The sequence below is a fragment of the Jaculus jaculus genome, chromosome 17 (genome assembly GCF_020740685.1).
Source record: "Jaculus jaculus isolate mJacJac1 chromosome 17, mJacJac1.mat.Y.cur, whole genome shotgun sequence".
Classification (NCBI taxonomy): domain Eukaryota; kingdom Metazoa; phylum Chordata; class Mammalia; order Rodentia; family Dipodidae; genus Jaculus; species Jaculus jaculus.
The window spans coordinates 23250915-23271927 of record NC_059118.1 but is presented as its reverse complement, the minus strand read 5'-3'; the positions used below and the strand labels follow the sequence as shown (position 1 = coordinate 23271927).

Sequence of the window (21013 nt, the reverse complement as noted above, 5' to 3'; positions counted from 1 at the left end):
TGTGTGTGTGTACAAGATGCACAAAGTGGTGCATGTATCTGGAGTTTGCAGCTGCTAGAGACCCTGGGACTCGGGCTATCCTCCCCCCCCCTTTCTGCTATGAACAAATCAATAAAATATTTTTAAAGTATTCTCACTGTCCTGTCTACAAGAACTGGCCACGCTTTTAGAGAAGTGTGAATTTAACTTTCTGCCTTTGCATTTTGAAATGACCTCAGATATATGTAATAGCTGCCACAGTACCAACTGTGGCCTTCTAATATTTAGCATGCGTACCGTCAAAACACAATGATTACCATCAGTATTAATTTAAAACTATCAATATACATCTTATTCAATTTTCACCAAAAAAAATCAGTTTGCTTTTTGCTTGTTTTGTTTTTTTTTTTTTTTGCTTTTGATCCAAGATCCATTCCAGGTTCTCATGTCTTCAGTAATCCTGCCCGCTCAATCTCCACTAATCTAGAACAATCTAGAACAATGCTGTCAATAAAACTTCCGAAGTGATAGAAAAGAGTTCATAGTCTCCATATACACTGCCAAACATGGCTACCGAACACCGAAATGCGGCCAGTGCAACAGAGAAGCTGACAGACACGCAGTGGGCACTCACTGTCTTGCTCAGATTTCTCAGCCGCGTCTGGAAAGGAGCTCCTGGTCAGGGCCCGTGGCAGCCACGGAGACAGCAGCCAGGGACGTGGAGCAGCCGGGGTCCAGGCAGAGGAGAAGGGAGGAGTCGTCCCCCGGGAGGCCTGGTCTGAAGAGGGTCCCTCCGGGATGCCAGGGCAGCGGCTGGCCCAGCTCCGCCCCACCTCCCCCTTCGGCCCGCCCACAGCGCCCGCCTCCGCCCAACCCTCCTGGCATTTTCTGAAGATCCACTGACCCTACCGGTCGCCTTGTTCCCATTCAGCCTGTTCCTTATTTTATTTGGCTCCAACTGTCCTTTCCCGCAGACCTCTTGTTAAGCTCAGGAGTGCTGCCCTGCCACGCGCCCCGTCCCTCGCCTTATTTTTAACAGCCACAACTGCCTAGTTCCCAGGCCCCGCCCACCGCGGAAGCTCCGCCCCTGGGCCCCGCCCACGCACCAGGCCCCGCCCCTTCTCGCTGCCAGGCCCCGCCCTCCGCGGAAGGCCCGCCCCCAGAGCCCTCCTCGCGCCCATGACCCCGCCCCTTCTAACCGTCATGTCCCGCCCTCCCTTGAAGCCCCGCCCCTATGACCCCGCCCTCGCGCCAGGCCCCGCCCCCTCCCGGGACTGAGGCGGCCGCGGGCGACATGGGGACAGCCTCGTCCCTGGTGGACCCCGCGGCCGCGGAGGTGATCGAGGACACGTACGGGGCGGGCGGCGGCGAGGCCTGCGAGATCCCCGTGGAGGTGAAGCCCAAGGCCCGCCTGCTGCGCGGCTCGTTCCGCCGGGGCGCGGGCAGGGCGGCGGCGGCGGCGGCGGCGGCGGGCGCCGGGCCCGGGTCGCTGCCTCGCGCAGCCGCCGGCGGAGGGCTGCTGGGCGCCAGCTTCAAGTCCACGGGCTCGTCGGGGCCCGAGCTGGAGGACGCGGCGGCCGAGTACGAGCGGCTCAAGAAGGAGTACGACATCTTCCGGGTCAGCAAGAACCAGGAGTTGATGTCCATGGGCCGCCGCGAGGCCAAGCTGGACACCGAGAACAAGCGTCTGCGGGCCGAGCTGCAGGTAACGGGCCCCAGCGCCCTCTCCCCGGGGGATGGATGCCACCGGGGAAACTGAGGCCCGGGGCGTCTGCCGGCGTGGTCACCCTGCCAGACTGCACTGAGGGTGCCTGACCCATCCCTCGTCCATTCTTGGCAGTCTACAATCCAAGTAGTTTTTTTTTTTTTTTAATACTTTACTTATTTATTTATTTAAGAGAGAAACAGGGAGAGAAAGGGAGAGAATGGGCACGCCAGGGCCTCCAGCCACTGCACATGAACTCCAGATGCATGGGCCTCCTTGTGCATCTGGCTTACCAGGGTCCTGGAGAATCAAACCGGGATCCTTTGGCTTTGGAGGCAAAGGCCTTAGCTGCTAAGCCATCTCTCCAGCCCCAAAGCCAAGTAGTTTTGAAAACTCGCTAGAAACTACTGCTCAGAGAGACGGATCTATTTATTTATTTATTTTCGTCTTTCTGATTCCTGATTTATTCGTTCAGACACCTTGAAGCCATTGCCTCAAGAACAAATGCCAAAACAATGTGCGCCTTTGGTCATTGAAACTCAACATACTCCTCCTGGGAATATCACCCCTCCCCTTCAACTTTACCTCCCTCCAAGTTGGGACCTGCCTTGGTTGAGTTTCTTTGTGGCAATCTACAGATGAGTTTAGATGATCTGGACAGGAAGTGTTCTGGAAGCCTCCTGGTTTTGTGGTTTTCAGCTCTGTGGTTGAAAACTTTCCCTGCATGTGCTCAAGTTCATCGTGCAGGGCAGGTTTTGCAGGGCCTCCGTCCCATCAGATCCACGTTCATTCATTCAGTTTATACAGTAAGGGGTTGTTTTGCTGAGGGCAGAATTCTGGAATTTCATACTTATGGTTTGTGGCCCCTGGGCATTCATTGTCAGTTTATTTTCTTCTTTACCATGGAAGTGACATATCTCACAGCCTGGGCTCATCACAGTAGGGATTAAATAAACACCTCGGACGAATTCATACAAAAGAAAGAAGCCTCCTTCCTCCTAGTGTAGATGTCATTTTCATCAGGTTTTATGGGTTACATTATCATTGTCCGTTACATCAGTAGCATGTTATCTGGGAAGATGTGCTTACCCGTCCCCTACCTGCAGCCTTACCAGCCTTCTGCGGGCATCTCTAATTCTCTGGCCTCCATAAAGTGGACCTGTGTCCTTCTGTTGTCTGACTTCATGTGTGCAAGCCAGGGCCTACCAGGCGCTGTCCACTGAATGAGAGCAGGTAGAGAAGGACAAGCCAGGCGGGCAGTGTGGGGAGGGCTGGTGCGCACCGTCGTCTCAGATGACGCCCGTTAGCTCTCCCAACTCCTCGTGTGACCCCTGCACTGCCTGTCTCACATGTATCTACATGAGAACTCTCTTCTGTATGTTTGTTGTTCAAATTTTTTAATTACTTATTTGCAAGCAGAGACAGAGAGAGAGTGAGTGAGTGAAAATAGCCACACCAAGCCCTCCTGCCACTGCAAATGAATTCCAGATGCATGTCCCAACTTTGCATCTAGGTTTGTGTGGGTACTGGTCAATCAAGCCTAGGCCATCGGGCTTTGCAGAACAAGCCCCTTTAATGACTGAGCCAAGTACACAATACCAAGTAGTGCATAAATGCTTATAATCAATGACCCTACATGTTAAGCCTTACTCATTTTTTTAAAATTTTTGTTCATTTTTATTTATTTATTTGAGAGTGACAGAGAGAGAAAGAGGCAGATAGAGAGAGAGAAAGAATGGGCGCGCCAGGGCTTCCAGCCACTGCAGATGAACTCCAGACACGTGTGCCCTCTTGTGAATCTGGCTAACGTGGGTCCTGGAGAATCGAGCCTCAAACCAGGGTCCTTTGGCTTCACAGGCAAGTGCTTAACCACTAAGCCATCTCTCCAGCCCCTTACTCATTTTTTAGAGAGTCTCTTAGAGATACAAAAAGTGAGGCATAGAGAAGTTTAAGAGCTGTTGTACTATTTCAAGGAAAAAATATTAACTTCTTCAGACCTGCCTGCCTTCTCCATGTTCTTAGATGAAATGGTAAAATGCCATTCTTGATGACTGATAAAATAGCCATTAGATTATGAAAAAAATTCTAAAGTATGTAACATATAGTTAAGAATGTAAAATTTGGCCTGGAGAGATTTCTTTGTGGTTAAGGAGTTTGATGGCAAACCAAAGGATCCAGGTTCAATTCCCCAGTACGCACATAAAAGCCAGATGCACAAGGTTGCACATGGGTCTGGAGTTCCTTTGCACTCTGGTGCACCAATTCTCTCTTTATTTCTCTCTCTCAAATAAATGAATAAATTAAATTTTTATGAGAGGGAGAGAGTCAGGGCCTCCAGCCACCGTGGTTGAGCTCCAGATTACACCACCTTGTGCGCATGTGTGACCTTGCGTGCTTGCTTCACCTTGTGTGTCTGGCTTATGTGGGATCTGGAGATGGGTCCTTAGGCTTTACAGGCAAACACCTTAACCACTGAGCCATCTGTCCAGCCCTGTGTAAATAATTTTTTTAAATAATGTAAGATTTTAGTGAAAGACTCTTTTGTTAAGCAGTAACACAGGGAATTATTCCAGGCACTTCAAAAAACTTATCAGAAGATACTTCGGGAAAAGGAAAGTGCTTTGGAAGGAAAATACCAAGCCATGGAGAGAGCAGCGACATTCGAACATGACAGAGATAAAGTTAAAAGGCAATTCAAGGTAAAAGTTCCCTATACTTCTATACCTTCCCTCCCCCCATCACCAAGGGACATAGCATAAAAACAGTATTTTGTAAAAATTCATCTAATACTGTGACGAATAGAGATAAGTCGTGTAGCACTCAGGCCTGTTCTGAGAGCCAGAGATGAACGCATTTTGTATTTCGTGAGTCGGGCATGACAAGTTGACACAAAGACATGATGCAAAATTGAGATTTTAGAAAAATGAAAGGAATGTGTTTCTCCCAGTGGAAACGTTTGGGGGTATGGAGTACAGGAGGAGTTGGTTGTATATGGCACGAGGGACACAAATGTGTTCAGTGATCTCCGGTGTGCGTGGTGGTCCCATGGGACACACAGCCCGTCACAATCCCAGGGGATCCCAGTTGTAAAACAATGAGACAAAAGTCCTGGAATATTCACTCTGTCACAAAAGAGGAGACTGAGGAGCCAGTGGGTATTGATTTGATGAATGAAACCTTTTGCTCTGAAAAGTTGATGGCACACCTTTTTGTTTATGTAAAGAAAAGTTAAAGCTTGGCACGGTGGCGCACTCCTGTAATCCCTGCCCTTGGGAGGCAGAAGTAGGAGGATCGCTGTGAGTTCTAGACCACCCTGAGACTACAAGGTGAATTCCAGGTCAGCCTGGGCTAGAGCCAGACCCTACCTTGAATTAAAAAAAAAGTTAATTTAAGAGCCAGGCGTGGTAGCGCACGCCTTTAATCCCAGCACTTGGGAGGCAGAGGTAGGAGGATCACTGTGAGTTCGAGGCCACCCTGACTACATAGTGAATTCCAGGTCAGCCTGGGCTAGAGTGAGACCCTACCTCAAAACAACCAAAAAAAAAAAAAAAAAAGTTAATTTAAAATTGTCCCATTTAAAGATTTTTAGGGAGACCAAAGAAAATGAAATTCAGGATTTACTGAGGGCCAAGCGGGAGCTGGAGAGCAAGCTTCAGAGGCTGCAGGCTCAGGGAATCCAAGTGTTTGATCCTGGGGAGTCTGATTCCGATGACAACTGTGCAGATGTTACCAGTAAGTGCATTTCATGTTTATGTCAGGTCAGGCTTTCCATACAGCTGCAGGGATATGCAGAGCCAACTTTGAACCCCACTGTGTTCCCTTTACTGGTCTATATTGGCAAATTATGGCTGGGGATGCTGTTACAGATGCAGCTCCTTTTCTGTATGTCTCCCTCAGCTCTCAGGGTGCCTGTACTCCTTGAAATGTATGAAGTCAGGGCCTCAGGTTACTTCTGTCAACTTGCTTTCCCAGCCCTAACCCACAGCTTATGTCTGATCCCACATACCTGCTCCAGGTCCCACTGTCACACCTGCATTTTAGACGCAGAGATGAAAGGCATGATCTAAAAGATACAGAGATCACTTCTGCTCAAATCTCAACAGCCAGAACTATGCCCAGGCAGATTAGAAAGAAGACTCAGGCAGAAGTGTCCAACTGCGGTGTGAGGTTCTAAAGCCAGGTGGCTGGAGAGATGGCTTAGCAGTTAAAGGTGCTTTCTTGCATCGGGGCTGGTTTGGGTTTGCTTCCCAGTCCCACGTTTACATATAATTTTTAAAAATTAAAAATCCTAGTTGATATAGATGATGAGTTTTCAAACATGTAGTAACTTGGTTTTCACGAGATCGCAACCCACTTCCGTTCCAGCGGCCGGGACCCAGTGTGAATGCTGGGATGGCGGAGCCTTGGGACGAGAGCCGTCCATAGGCAGTATGATACAGCTTCAGCAGTCCTTCAGGGGCCCCGAGTTTGCGCACAGTTCTATCGATGTGGAAGGACCCTTTGCGAATGTCAACCGAGGTAACACGCAGCACTTGACCGATCACTTGTCTGGTGGTGACCATGTTGGGTAAACTTGTGGTGGAGAACGGTTTTCAACAGAAGGAGATATTTGTGTTCTGGGTACCTTCCATTGACAAACTAACATGCACTGAGGCTGTGTCTGATGGGGGGATTCGGGGGGGAGAGCTGTGGTCACATGAGTCATCTCAGCATGAGAGGGTCCTTCCTGCCATCCTGGCCGACCTGGTTGGAGCCCCTGTTGCTACACTCCGAGTTCTCAGCTGCTCTCGTAGCGCAGTATGACAAAGATGAAGGTCACCTGAGGATCCGCTGGGTTTAGTCCTTCCCTCTGCTGCTCTGATGGCACTGAGCATGTTGTCCAGTAAAACACCAAATAAAGCTTGTTCAAGATGGTGAGAGTACCAGGGAGAACCAAGACCCATCAGTACAACAAGAAGAGAGGGCCAAGTGCCTACACACGGCACCTCGCCTTTATCACATTTGCCAAGGCCCAGGACAGATGACAGAGGAAGTGGCAGATTCACTAGGAGTGCTGCTGTCCCCGCTAGCCTGAGAACCTCCCCCGGGGAGACACCAAGGACACTCAGAACCCACCAAAGCAGAAAGTCAGAGACGGTGCTGAGAGCTCAGTCCTAAAGGAGACTTATCATAACCCTCCAAGGTCCAGGGAACCTTGTGGAAGAAGGGATCAAAGGAGTGTAAGAACCATAGTGTGAGAAGCAATGTTCTGAGGCATTTACCGCCCCCCACTGCCTCCACACACACAGAGACTGACTGGTACATTCAGGACCCCACAGTGAGTAACCATAACCCCACTGAGGAGAGTACTTAGTGGAATTGGGGTGTGGGGTAGAGAGAATGTATGATTATAAACTGATGAGAATATACCAAATATGCAAGATGGTCACACAATAAAGTCCTCAAGAAAAGGAAGTATCTGGACACGAAAATCCTGTCAAGTCATGATGGAATATGTTTTCCATTTTCCTGTTACGTAGTGTCCAAAATAAGCTGGAAGATCTGTTCAAAATGTGACCAGCATTATAGACCAAAAAATTATAAGTTGTTTGATTCTTTTTAATTAAAGAACTATCACTGGGGCTGTAGAGATGGCTTATCAGCTGAGGTACTTACTGCAAAGCCAAAGGTCCCATATTCAATACCCCACAACCCATATAAGCCAGGTGCATAAGGTGGCAATGTGTCTGGAGTTCATTTGCAGTGGCTGGAGCCTCCCTTCACTTTCTTTCTCTTTCTCTCCCCTCTCCCTCTTTCTTCCTCTTTCCTTCACTCTTTCTCTCTATCTGCCTCTTTATCTCTTTCAAATAAATAAATAAAAATAAAATATTTGTAAAAATTTAAATTAACATTATTTCTGTGTTTTGAGGCTATACTGTCCTTAAATTTTCATTTTGCCTCAAGAATGAGAAGGTAAAATAATACATCATCCTGGCAACACAGGCTCCCTTCAGCACTAAGAGCACTGAGTAGGTCGAGTGAAGTGAAATTAGAACCACTGCTCCCCGGGTATCCACCAGCGTCCCAGGGAAGACCACAAGCAACATTCGTTGCTTTGAACCCCAGGATAGAACTGGAGGACACAGAACCCATTACATCTAATATGTGATATCAGTGCTAAGCTGTGTCAGTACTAATATGCAAAAGCATACTTCAGTCTTTTTTGGCAGATATGTTCTGGTAAGTTTTTCAAGAACTTACGTAGGTTTCCTTACAGATGACTGGGATGTTGCTGTGGCTGGTTTGCTGCAGGTTACTCCCCTGTTTTCACCTTCCCTGTGGAGTAACACAGTCAGGTGTTACCTCATTTACACCGATGAAACCCAACAGGAAATGGAACTTTTCCTTAAGGTGAGCGTGTTTGTCACTTCTGTATTTACTGCTTGAAAGTACAAGTGACACACATCTGTAATCTCAGCATGTGGGAAGCAGAGGCGGGAAGATGATAGCAGCTCAAAGCCCGCGGGGCTACATGGGGAAATCCTATCAAAGCAAATAAACAAAAATTCATATTATATCCTATTCATAATTTTATTGTGTCTAAACTAAATAGTTTGCTACCTACAAGTTTATTCACCTTGAAAACCACAAAGCATCATGGACTTTAAAATTTTTTAAATTTATTTTTATTTATTTGAGAAAGTGAGAAAGAGAGGCAGATAGAGAGATAATGGGTACGCCAAGGCCTCCAGACACTGCAGACAAACTCCAGATGCATGTGCCACCTTGTATATCTTGGCTTACATGGGTCCTGGGGAATTGAACCTGAGTCCTTTGGCTTTGCAGACAAGCGCCTTAACCACTAAGCTATCTCTTCAGCCCCTAACTAAATAAACATTTTTAAAAATTAAAAGTTAGGGCTGGAAGCCGAGAGTGGTGGTGCACGCCTTTAATCCCAACACTCAGGAGGCAAAGGTAGAAGGATCGCCATGAGTTTGAGGCCACCCTGAGACTACATAGTGAATTCCAGGTCAGCCTGGACCAGAATGAGACCCTGCCTCGAAAAAAAAAAAAAAAAAGTTAGACCTGAGGAGTTGGCTTAGTGATTAAGGTGCTGGCCTGCGATGCCTAAGGATCCATGTTCCACTTTCTAGGTCTCACCTGTGCCAGACACACAAGGTGATACAAGGTTGCACATGCACACAAGATGGCCCACTCATCTGGAGTTGATTGCAGTGGCTGGAGGCCCTGGCATGCTAATATTCTCTCTCTGTCTCTCATTAAAAAAATACAAATAAAAAATATCATCGCTAGAGCAGAGCTACATTCCCAGCCTAAAGCAACTTTTTTTTTTTTTTTTTTTTTTTGGTTTTTCGAGGTAGGGTTTCACTCTAGCCCAGGCTAACCTGGAATTCACTATGGAGTCTCAGGGTGGCCTCGAACTCACAGAAATCCTCCTACCTCTGACTCCCAAGTGCTGGGATTAAAGGCGTGTGCCACCACGCCCGGCTAAGCAACTTATTTTTTAAATGTAGCCATCTGCTTTAGTGTTGAAGTATTTCAAGTAGAGAATTTATACTGTGTAGAGCCTGTGGATGTGGATGTTGCATTCCTTAAAACAGTAAAACAAACTGTGCATGATAGAAATAGTAATTAGGAAGCAACACAAAATAACCATTACTTTCTCCAGTGTTGTGATTAGGAAATAAATCATTTTCAGAGCTAGAAAATACCCTGCTGTTGAGCTATTATTATTTTTGTTTTAGAGAGCAATTTATTTTTTCTCTAAAATGTGATGATTTTAAAGTTTTTGTGAGACAGTGACTAATGTAACCTGTTCTAAAGCACACTTTTTAAAAGTGCAATTAATCTTTTAATATCTTCAGTTAAATACATCATGCTTTTGTATGTTTTTAAATTTATTTATAGGACTATTCACCTAAACTTAGAAGAATGTGTGAGACAATGGGATACTTTTTCCATGCTGTTTATTTTCCAATAGATGTTGAAAACCAATACCTTACTTTAAGAAAATGGGAAATTGAGAAGAGTTCTTTAGTTATTTTATTCGTCCATTCAACATTGCCAAGGTAAGCCAAAAACAGCTATAATTTACTACAGGCATAAGTAGATTGACATTACCAAATGAACTTCGAACCTAAGTCTAATTGCATTCTTAGAACCAAAACCTATGTGAAATCCAACAAATTCTGTTTCTCACACTTAAATAAAAATATTAGGGCTGGAGAGATGGCTTAGCAGTTAAGTGCTTGTCTGTGAAGCCTAGCGACCCCTGTTCGAGACTTGTTTCCACAGGACCCACGTTATCCAGATGCACAAGGGGGTGCATGCGTCTGGAGTTTGTTTGCAGTGGCTGGAGACCCTGGCGTGTCCATTCTCTCTCCCTCTCTCCTCTTTCTCTCCCTCTTTCTCTCTTTGTCGCTCTCAAATAAATAAATAAACATGAATAACAACAAAAAAAAAACTTTAAAAAAATATTAAATGCGGGCTGGAGAGATGGCTTAGCGGTTAAGCACTTGCCTGTGAAGCCTAAGGACCCCGGTTCGAGGCTTGATTCCCCAGGACCCACGTTAGCCAGATGCACAAGGGGGCACACGCATCTGGAGTTTGTCTGCAGTGGCCGGAGGTCCTGGCGCTCCCATTCTCTCTCTCTCTCTCACTCTCTCTCTCTCTCTCTACCTCTTTCTCTGTCTGTCACTCTCAAATAAATAAAAATAATAATAAACAAAAAAAAATTTTTTAATTAAATGATTCAGGACTGGAATATGGCTCAGCTCGTAGAGCATTTGCCTAGCACTCACCAAGCCCTTTGTTCCATCCTCAGCACCACATAAACAGAGCCTGGGAGCCTGGGCCTGTAACCCTAGCATGCAGGAGGTGGAGGCGGAAAGATCCAAGTTCACCACATCTTTAACTAAATAGGGAGTTTGAGGCAAGCCTCATCTAGACAGCCTATCGCAAGCTTTTAAAAGAAAAATTTATACTATCAGATTTATTTAATAGTATCAACATAATTAATAATAAAATTGTTTTAGTCAGAAATTGGCAAATGAATGCCTGGGGCTGTTTTCATAGTACAGTAGCAAAATTGAGTCATTACAACAAAAACTGTATATCCTGCCTGGCCTGAAATTTGATTACCTGGCCTTTTACTGTAAAAGTTGATTAGCTCTTATTTAAAAAATTTTTTGTTTATTTTTATTTATTTGAAAGTGACAGAGAGAGAAAGAGGCAGATAGAGAGAGAGAGAGAGAATGGGTGCACCAGGGCCTCTAGCCACTGCAAACGAACTCCAGATGCCTACGCCCCCTTGTGCATCTGGCTAATGTGGGTCCTGGGGAAACGAGCCTCGGACCAGGGTCCTTAGGCTTCACAAGCAAACACTTAACCACTAAGCAATCTCTCCAGCCCACCTCTGATTTTAATAATCAATATTAAACCTTGTTATTTTCCTTATTTGGATGTCGTTTAAGAGGTTATGAAGTTTAAGTGACGTGTAGGTACTTGAACTCCTGTAGAGGGCTGGAATCCTGAGGAGCTGTAGCGGTGACTTCTCTTTGCTGGGACAGACACAAACCCAAAGCACCTTATGGAAGGGGAGGGGTTATTTCAGCTCATAGTGTTAAGGGAAGTTGATCATGGCAGAGAAAGCAAAGCAGGAGCAGACAGCTGGGTATCACATCATCTTAGCAGCAGCAGCAGCAGGAAGTAGAGAGACACTGAGCATTGTAAATGGGGCTGAGCTATAACATCCCAATGCCTGTAGCCAGCAGTATGACTCTTCCAGTAAAGCTCCAGAACTTCCCAAACACTCCACCTGAAGTATAAGGCTTAATTACAAACACATGAGGCTATGGGGGACATTTCACATTCAACTACCACAGGAGCTGACTGCCTGTACTAGTCAAGCAATAAATTTTCTTACAGTGTGAATGTAATCATGCTAATTAATTTTAACCTGTCTTTTTAACCATTTGGATGAATAGATAGAAGACAAAATGAGCTTCATGAGAGATTAATCTTTCTTTCCAGATTAGTTGTCTGGATATGACCCTTTCAAAGCATTGCTCTTTTTGGGAACCAGCTATGATTTTAGTGTGGAATTCAGATTTATCCTGTTTCCATGCAGTATAACCATTATTGGTCCTTAAAGCTTTGCCTTATAGTAAGTCCTGATGACATAAGTCGGTAATCCCAGCTACTTCGGGGGCTGAGATAGGAGGATCATCAGTTCAATGCCAGCCAGGACGATTTAGCAAGATCTTGTCCGAAAATAAAACGTGAAACAACAAGCCAGGCTTGGTGGTGCACGTCTTTAATCCCAGCACTCGGGAGGCAGAGGTAGGAAGGAGGGCCACCGTGAGAGTAAGGTCTGCTTGGAACTACAGTGTGAGTTCCAGGTCAGCCTGGGCTAGGAAAAGATACTACCTTAATATAAAATTTTTAAAAATGTGAAACAACAAAAAACTGGATTTGAGGATAAAGCTCAATGGTTCAGTGGTAGCATATTGATCTAGCATGTGTGAAGTCCTAGGGTCAGTTTTCCACTGCCATAAATAAACAACAGAACCAACAGGTTGCCTAGTAGATAGGTACACAGGAGCTAGCTGAGCCTTCATTACAGTGTGACTAGAGAGTTCTGTTTCTTAAGGATGTAATTGTTACATGTGAGTGCATGTATGTGTGCACATTCTTATGCCTGTGCATCCATCTGTTTACAGGTGCACCTACATGTGCGTACCTGTGCATGTGGAGGGCAAGAGGTTGACATAGGGTGTTTCCCTCCTTCACTCTCCCATTTATTTTCTGAGGCAGGGTCTCTCACTTGAACCCAGATTCACCAGTTTGGCTAGTCTAGCTAGCCAGCTTGCCCAGGGAATCCCCATCTTCTTCTGAGTGCTGGGGTCATGGGCATGCAGGGCCCCTCCCCTGTGTTTATGTGCATGCTGGAGAACGTTCACATTTCTGATAACTGCTTGTCCAGGCGTTTGTCTTTACTGTCTGTAATTTAATGCTCTCCCCTTCAAGGTGGAACTCTCTTACAATGAAGGATGGGAATTGAAATACAGATTGCCCATAGGGAAACTGGCTATAACACCCATAAGCCTGCCCCCAACAATTCACCCCCTCCAGGAAGTGTTAATGCCCAAATCTCCATCAGTTGGGAACCCAGCATTCAGAACACCTAAGTTTATGGGGGACACCTGAATCAAACCACCACACTCCATCCCTGATCCCCATAAACTGATACCCATACATGATGTAAAATACAATGCATTCAGTCCAACTTAAAAAGTCCCCATAGTTTTTATCAATCCTAATGATGTTCAAATATCTCCATAGTCCAAGATCTTTTAACTGAGCCATAATACAAAAAAATCCCCCCCCCAAAAAAAATGCATAATGGCACAGAATAAACATTCACACTGCAAAAGATGGCATTGGGCATAGCAAAGAAATATTCAGCCAATATAAGATTTAAAACAACCAGGGAAAATGTCAAACTCTATAGCTTCAAGTCTGACAACTCTTGCCAGTGACACATCTCCGAGTCTGATGATTCTAACCAGCAACAAGTGTCTGGAGTTCCAGTTCCACCCCTCCAGCTAGGCCACTCACAGTCCTGGAAAACTTCATCCGGGGCTGGCAGCTTTCCTTAGCAGGCATCTCGTGGTCCCAGCATCTCCACTGGGTCTCCACTGTAACCCACAGTTCATCCTCATGGCTCTATCGGATCTCCATGCAGGCCATCCTGCTTCACACTGCCCATGGCCATTTCCAAAACAAAAGACCATGTTGCAAACTCAATGACCCTCTCTTTCCTGCGTTTATTATACTCCACAATACCTTGTAGAGTGCTAGTGTGTTAATCCAGGGGGAAATAAAGCAGACTTTGAAGAACAGGACACTCCTTGAGCACTCAGGTCCCTTCAAAAGAGTCTACATTCTTCCTGTTGCCCCATTGCAGGTCGGCTGGCCCAGTCTCGAAGGTTGTAATCTCTCAATTGCAGCTGAATGGGCAACAGTTCACCCAAAGTTTTTTCTTCCTGTGCCATATCCCTCTGCTCATACCAGTTCATTTCTATGCTAAGCAACCCTGCACAACTTCTCAGGATATAGGCATAACAGCAAGATTTTCACACAACCTGCTTCTAGTCCAGTCCAAGAAACCTCTTTCTTGCCCTCATAAGCCAAACCTCACAGTCCATAGTTCTTACTGCCTTCAGGTCTTTCAACTCTGACCATAATAGTCCATCAAGCTGTACTTACAGCACTGCAAGGCCTCTCAGGCCAAAGTTTCAAATCCTTCCACATTCCTCTTGAAAAATAAGCTCCAAAAAGCCAGAGCCACACAGTCAGGATTCTAGCAGCAATCCCAGTCCTCAGTACCACTTTACTGTTGCAGTCAGCTTTGCATTGCTGGTAGAAATCACCCAACCAAGAGCAGCTTGTGGGGAAAAAAGGTTTATTTTGGCTTACAGGCTCGAGGGGGAAGCTCCACAATGGCAGGAGGAAAGGATGACATGAGCAGAGGGTGAACATCATCCCCTGGCCAACGTAAGGTAGACCATAGCAATGGGAGAGTACACCAAACACTGGCAGAGGGAAACTGGCTATAACACCCATAAACCCGTCCCCAACAATACACCCCATGGAGGCGTTAATTCCCAAATCTCCATCAGCTGGGAACCCAGCATTCAGAATACCTAAGTTTATGGGGGACGTCTGAATCAAACCACCACCAAGGAACATCTCCTTACCCTCATGGAATAACATCTCCTTAGCCTCACGGAGGAGCATCTCCTTAGCTTCGCAGAGTAACATCTCCTTGGCATCATGCAGTAACATCTCCTTAGCAACAGCTGCATGTTTGCTACCTGGGCCTCTTTCTGCCGGGATCTACAGGGCAGGCCATCAGCACATCAACTTGCTGGCCATCCTATCTGATGTCTCACTCACTAATGATCTCTTCCAGTTCCCTTCCAGGCCTAAACCCCAGAGACCACATCATTCCAGCTGAGCACAGTGTACCACTTTTGCAGTTTGTGGTTTTGAAGTGGAAAGTTCACACTGTTATTTAGCAGGGCCACAGTCTTTTCACACAAAACAGTAACAGAGTGATCATTAGAGTTCCAGACTTGTTAAAATATGGTCAGGATGACTTTAATTTCTTGTATTTGTGTATGTGTATGTGGTGTGTATATGTTGGTGAGAAAGTACACATGTACCGTGGCATCCATGTGGAGGTCAGAGGACAACCTTTGAGTGTCTCCTTGGCTTCTTTTGAGACAGGGTCTCTCTTGTTTTTCCACTGCACCTGGCTCCATGTCCCATTGTCGTTGGAGTGCTGGGGTTACACTCAGATGCACCCCTTTGCATCAGGCTTTACGTGGGTGTCTGAGGAAGATGGAACTCGTGTTAGCAGGCTTGCAAACCAACACCTTTAACCACTGAGCCATGCTCCAGAGTGACTTTAACATGGGAAACATCTGTGGAGAGTGAAATCCTACCTAGAAAAACAAAAACAAAAAACATCTATGGATCAGTAGAGTGGGTTAAGACAGGAATATCTATTGGGACAATATTTTTTTTCCGTTTTATCTTTGGGACTAATATGTTAATTTGCATGTTCTAAATTATGTAATAGCTCTCCCCTAGATACACACATACTTAACTTACATCTCTTGAGGGTTTTTCTTTAATATTTTCTCAAAAAGGCAGTTGGTTGCAATATTCCCATTGTGTAGAAAACTGTAATAGATTATTTCTAAGAGTTTTTTTACACAACTTTTCTACAAATTCTTTTTTTTTTAATTTTTTTTTAATTTATTTATTTGAGAGCGACAGACACAGAGAGAAAGACAGATAGAGGGAGAGAGAGATAATGGGCGTGCCAGGGCTTCCAGCCTCTGCAAACAAACTCCAGATGTGTGCACCCCCTTGTGCATCTGGCTAACGTGGGACCTGGGGAACCGAGCCTTGAACCGGGGTCCTTAGGCTTCACAGGCAAGCGCTTAACCGCTAAGCCATCTCTCCAGCCCACAAATTCTAACTATGATTCTAACACAGCTTAATGCCTTTGTTAACCTTTACCACAATCAGTGTTTTTGCTAGCCATCTGAGACTTCTCACTGGCTCCTAGATCTTTCCTACAGTAGACATTGGATAGAAGCATTCAAGCATAGATCTGATGCAAAAGAGGGCGAAAGACTAGAGGAAAGTCTTGGACCCTTGGGACCAATAATATTTGTGTTTAAACTCAGAAGACATTCACTTTTGTGTAGGCACATTCACATGTTCCAGTGTTAGTGCCCATGCGCCACCGTGCACGTGTGGTCAGAGCACGACTTCAGGGTGCTCAGCTCCTGCCTTGTTGGAGGCAGGGACTCTCCTTGTTACGGATCACTGCAGTCACCAGGCCAGCTGGCTCCCGAGCCTCCGGGGGACTCTCCTGTCTGCACCTCCCTCTGGATGTAGGCACACTGGGATTACATATGCTCAGCATCCGACTTTAACATGGGTTCTGGGATCCAAGCTCAGGTACTCTTACTTGGGCCGCAAGCACTTTACTCACTGAGCTGTCTCCCCAGGCCCAAAATGTGTACTTACTTGCAGAGTTTCATGAGTCTGGTCCATTATTTTGAACCATGTTTAATTGTATTTTGAGAACATTTTTATCTTTAAGAAATAACTAACTCACAAAGGTTTACAATTTAATGCGTATGAGATCATGGTACTTTAAGACAAGGTTAGAACAAAACTAAAAATTGCCATTTTGGGAAAGCTTCACTCTGTCTGCAGTTGGGCCCTTGTCATTGTAGTAAAACCCCACTGTTGACACTTGGATCTATTGACTAAGTATCTGCTGCCACACTGCAGTTAGAGCATAAGAAATGACATTTCTGGGCTGGAGGGATGCTTTAGCGCTTACATGTGGAGCCTAAGAACGCTGGTTCAAGGTTTGATTCCCCAGGACCCACGTAAGCCAGATGCCCAAGGTGGTACATGCATCTGGAGTTCGTTTGCAGTGGCTGGAAGCCCTGGTGCACCCATTCATTCATTTTCTTTCTCCCTCCCCCCCCCCCCCGCCACTTTCCCTCTCTCAAATAAATAAATTAAATTAAATGTCAACACAAATGACATTTTCCATCTAGCCTGTTCCTGGAAGACTGTGAAGAAATATTTCTGAAAAACCCTGAAGGAAAACCTCGATTAATTTGCCATCATTCAGAGGATGGGAGAGTCACTTCCGACTCTGTCCAGCAGTTGATGGATCGTGTTTCCAACCTCAACAAAGCCAAGGTAAGAACCCACAGGATATTTTAAAGACTATGCTTGGCAGAGAGAAAGCCATGGGAACATGTGGGTGTGAAGATGGAAAGGTGGCTCATGTGGCTAGAGCAGGTGAAAGAGGACAAGCAGGAGAGGTGTCTCTTATCTGTCCACCCCGAAGAGCCTCAGAGACTGTCGTAAGACCTGGGCTTTTCCCGTGGAGCGAAGTGGAGAGCTGTTGGGGTGACAGGGCCTGGCATGTTCTATATGTCATCTCTTCGGTGCTATGTGGAGAGCAGAGTAGGCTCGAGGGCTGCGGGCTGAACCTGAGATCAGGAGCAGCCCCCCCCGGGAACGCTCCTGGCGGTGTAGAGCTCGGTGGCGGTAGAAGAGGGAACAAGGCAGAGACTGTGTACTTACGTATGTGCTGTTGTTCACGCTGAATTGCTGCGTGATCTCCGACAAGCTGCTTCACGCGCCTCTGCTTCCTTTCAAGAGTGGGGATTGCAGTGTAGTGCCTTACCTGTAAGGTTACTGTAAAGGAAAAGTAGAGTGTTTGCCCTCACCTCCTCCTGCTACCGTTGCTTCTTTCGTTTTACTGTTAGACTCTTACCCCTGCCCCCCAGATCATCGATCACTCCGGAGATCCTGCAGAGGGAGTATATAAGACTTACATCTGTGTAGAGAAGATCATTAAACAGGTAAATATTCATTTCTCTAAGTTTTCATCACAAATAGTTTGAGGGTTTTTCATAAAATTGAGGGCTGGAGAGATGGCTTAGCGGTTAAGCGCTTGCCTGTGAAGCCTAAGGACCCCGGTTCGAGGCTCGGTTCCCCAGTTCCCACGTTAGCCAGATGCACAAGGGGTGCACGCGTCTGGAGTTCGTTTGCAGAGGCTGGAAGCCCTGGCGCGCCCATTCTCTCTCTCTCCCTCTGTCTGTCTTTCTCTCTGTGTCTGTCGCTCTCAAATAAATAAATAAATAAAATTTTAAAAAAAAATTGAGTTTCCCCAGAGAAAATCACCGGTTGTTCTTTGGAGAGCAGTACCTTGGGAGAATGCTGCTGTTCTGTTGGGCTTTGGTTCTGAGATCGTGCTCTTCCCAGGACCTTGTATCATTCCGGCCCATCTGTCTCAACCAAGCTGGCCTATACTTCAGCTGCTGCCAAGTGCAAAATTTACTACTGATGGAAAAGTTGAAAATTATTTCGAGGGCAATTATGCATCATCTTCAGTAGGGGCGCCTCACATTCTGTGTGCACTTACGACATTTATGTATTTAAGAAGACCTCTTTTTTCCACCATTTATTCCTAACGGCTGGGAGAGTAGATGATAAGAACAGGTCCCATGGAGGAGATAGGAGCCAAATGTGTCTTGGATGTTAACACTGCCTATGCAGCCAGACATGGTGGAGCACTCCTTTAACCTTAGCACTTAGGAAGCTGAGGGAGGAGGATTGTAGTGAGTTTAAGGCCAGAGTAGGGCTACAAAGTGAGTCTCAGGTCAGCCTGGGCAAGAGTAAGACCTACCCTGCCTCAAAAAAAAAAAAAAAAATGTATACATATTATACAATCTGCTTGATAGAATGCCTATGCTTTTTAAAATGAAGTTTTTTAAATTTATATTTATTTATTTATGAGAGAGGGAGACAGAGTGTTGTTATATAGGCATGCCAGGGCCTCCTGCCACTACAAAAGAACTCCATCTGGCTTAAGTGAGTTCTGGGGAGTTGAATGTAGGACCCTAGACTTTGTGGGCAAGCACCTTAACTGCTAAGCCATCTCTTATGCTTATTTTTACCATAAAAATGATAGAATTGTGTTTCAGCAAAACTATCAATAACTATATCTGTATATCAATAAGTATAATCCAAAGAAAAAGAATCCTCAAACGAGCCCAGTAGGAGGGGTATCATGTTTAGTCTGTTGTCATTCTCCTTCAGCACTTATCCCTGGAACTAGAATCCATGTTTGAGGGAAAAAAGGTTATATTGCCTTTCTAATTGAATTGCATTTCAGATATGGAGACTGTTATCAGGAAAAAAATAATAAAAGAATGAGGTAAATCATAATGAGATGGTAGCATCAGGCAACATGAGTGTATAGTGTCCTCTAAGGGTTATCAGGATCAATTTTGATCTTTTCCACAATCTTACAAATTTTATGGCCAAGATAAAAGTAAGATGAGTTGAGCAAATGGAACAGGCTGCATTTATCATTATTAGTGCTTGAGGGAAAGCATATTTTTGGTGATATGATGACAGAGTTGTTTGAAAACAAGAAACTCCATCCCAGTAATTAAATTTTCATGGCATATTTCTCAGGTATTAGTAGAGACTTGGAAATTATTCGCTAGCCAGATATAATGACGGCTATTACGTGGCATTTTTTTCAGGAAAAATGTCCCATCAGCATCAATGATATCTCTAGTTTTGTTTTCAATAAAGAAGTCTTGGAATGGAGAGATGGCCTAGAGGTTAAGGTGCTTGCCTGAGAAGCCCAAGGACCCATGTTTGAGTCTCCAGGTCTCACATAAGCTAGCCTCACAGTGACAAAAGTGTACAAGGCCACACATGCACACAAGGTGGCGCACGCGTCTGAAGTTTGTTTGCAGTGGCTGGAGGCCCTGGTGCACCAATTCTCTCTCTCGCTCTCTCTCTCTCTCTCTCTCTCTCTCTCTCGCTCTCGCTCTCACTCTTGCTCTCGCTCATGGAAAAAAGGCCAGTCTGTTGGACTTGCCTCAAAAAAAAAGTAGTATCTGTCATTATTGTTTCATTATTAGTTTCTTATTTTCAAGTTCAGCTTACCTTTATTAGCTATAAATATGTTCTTATAGGCACCTTCTAAAGTCCAGAAGGCTGGGGTTGTCTCCTCGGTACACTGGCTCCTGCCACAGGTCCTTGTCTTCACTCTTCCCATGTGACTGTCTGTGCACAGGACATTCTAGGTCTGGAGAACACAGGCCTAGAGGGTAAGGACGTGGGCAGTGAAGATTCTGTTCCCGAAGAAGATGATTTTGGCGACGTTCTGTGGGACATGCATGGCGAACAAGAGCAAATGGAAGCATTCCAGCAGGCCTCAAGCTCAGCCCAGGAGCTGGGGTTTGAGAAAGTAAGCTTGCAGATTATTCCAGTACGGATTAGCCACCCCTGAACGCTGTCCCAGGAAAGATGTCAGGCAGCCTGTCCTCTCAGAGATGGTTGTGAGGCTGGAAATTCCTATAATAAACAGCCTTTGTTTAGGCCTGAACCTGAGGCAGCCTCTAAACTGGTGCTGATGTTTTTGATAAGGAGATCCAGGATGCCCACCTGGTCCCTTGAGGCTTTCTGGTTCACTTCCTGAGATCGAAGTCTCACGATAGCCTCCCTGCAGCATTCTGTGAAACGCCAGAGTGTGGTAAAACCTCACCTGGATCTCCGCTGTCCTTCCTGTTCATTTCTAGCAACATCATGGGGTCCTTTCTTAGTTTACTGCTGTAAACTTACCTTACTAGCCACAACAATTAGCAGTCATGGGCTGGAGGGATGAGTTAGTGTCTAAAGCGCTTGCCTGCAAAGCCAAAGGACCCAGGTTTGGTTCTCCAGGACCCACATCAGCCAGATGCACGAGGTGGCGCATGTGTCTGGAGTTCCTTTGCAATGGCTAGAGGCCTTGATTTGCCCATTCTCACTCTCAAGTAAATATAAAACCATTGAAAAATTAGCAATCATGAAGATGCTTTTGACCAAAAGTAAATAAATAAAGAAATGCTCCTCTTTGCTCCTGTTTTCAGAGGATGATTACAAGTTGAGTGTCTTTCTCTTAGAGGCGTGTGTTTGCTTGCATTGTAAATCATTTTTGTCTCCAGTATTACCAACGCCTGAACGACCTGGTGGCAGCACCGGCCCCCATTCCTCCCCTTCTCGTTTCCGGAGGACCAGGTTCGGGAAAGTCCCTTCTTCTATCAAAATGGTATGATGCCATGCAACTCGATCAGTCTTTTGTAATTGTTGCTGTGTGTGAGAGAGAGAGAAAAGGAGAGGAGGATAGAGGACAGGGGAAGGGGAGGGAAGGAATGG

The 21013-nt window shown here is 45.6% G+C and overlaps 1 protein-coding gene across 5 annotated transcripts in view; it reads left to right on the top strand.

Moving 5' to 3' along the window:
- The first annotated feature begins 1273 nt into the window (after nucleotides 1–1273).
- Nphp3 (nephrocystin 3) overlaps nucleotides 1274–21013 on the top strand; it is a 45406-nt gene continuing 25666 nt past the window's right edge. For all 5 annotated transcript variants that reach the window (XM_045136345.1, XM_045136344.1, XM_045136346.1 and 2 more), the window contains exons 1-10: nucleotides 1274–1684; nucleotides 4258–4383; nucleotides 5266–5416; nucleotides 6050–6202; nucleotides 7941–8074; nucleotides 9593–9753; nucleotides 16840–16987; nucleotides 17584–17658; nucleotides 19893–20066; nucleotides 20803–20906. In XM_045136345.1, the coding sequence (XP_044992280.1) occupies nucleotides 1274–1684; nucleotides 4258–4383; nucleotides 5266–5416; nucleotides 6050–6202; nucleotides 7941–8074; nucleotides 9593–9753; nucleotides 16840–16987; nucleotides 17584–17658; nucleotides 19893–20066; nucleotides 20803–20906 (1637 nt within the window). The remainder of the gene's footprint in view (nucleotides 1685–4257; nucleotides 4384–5265; nucleotides 5417–6049; nucleotides 6203–7940; nucleotides 8075–9592; nucleotides 9754–16839; nucleotides 16988–17583; nucleotides 17659–19892; nucleotides 20067–20802; nucleotides 20907–21013) is intronic.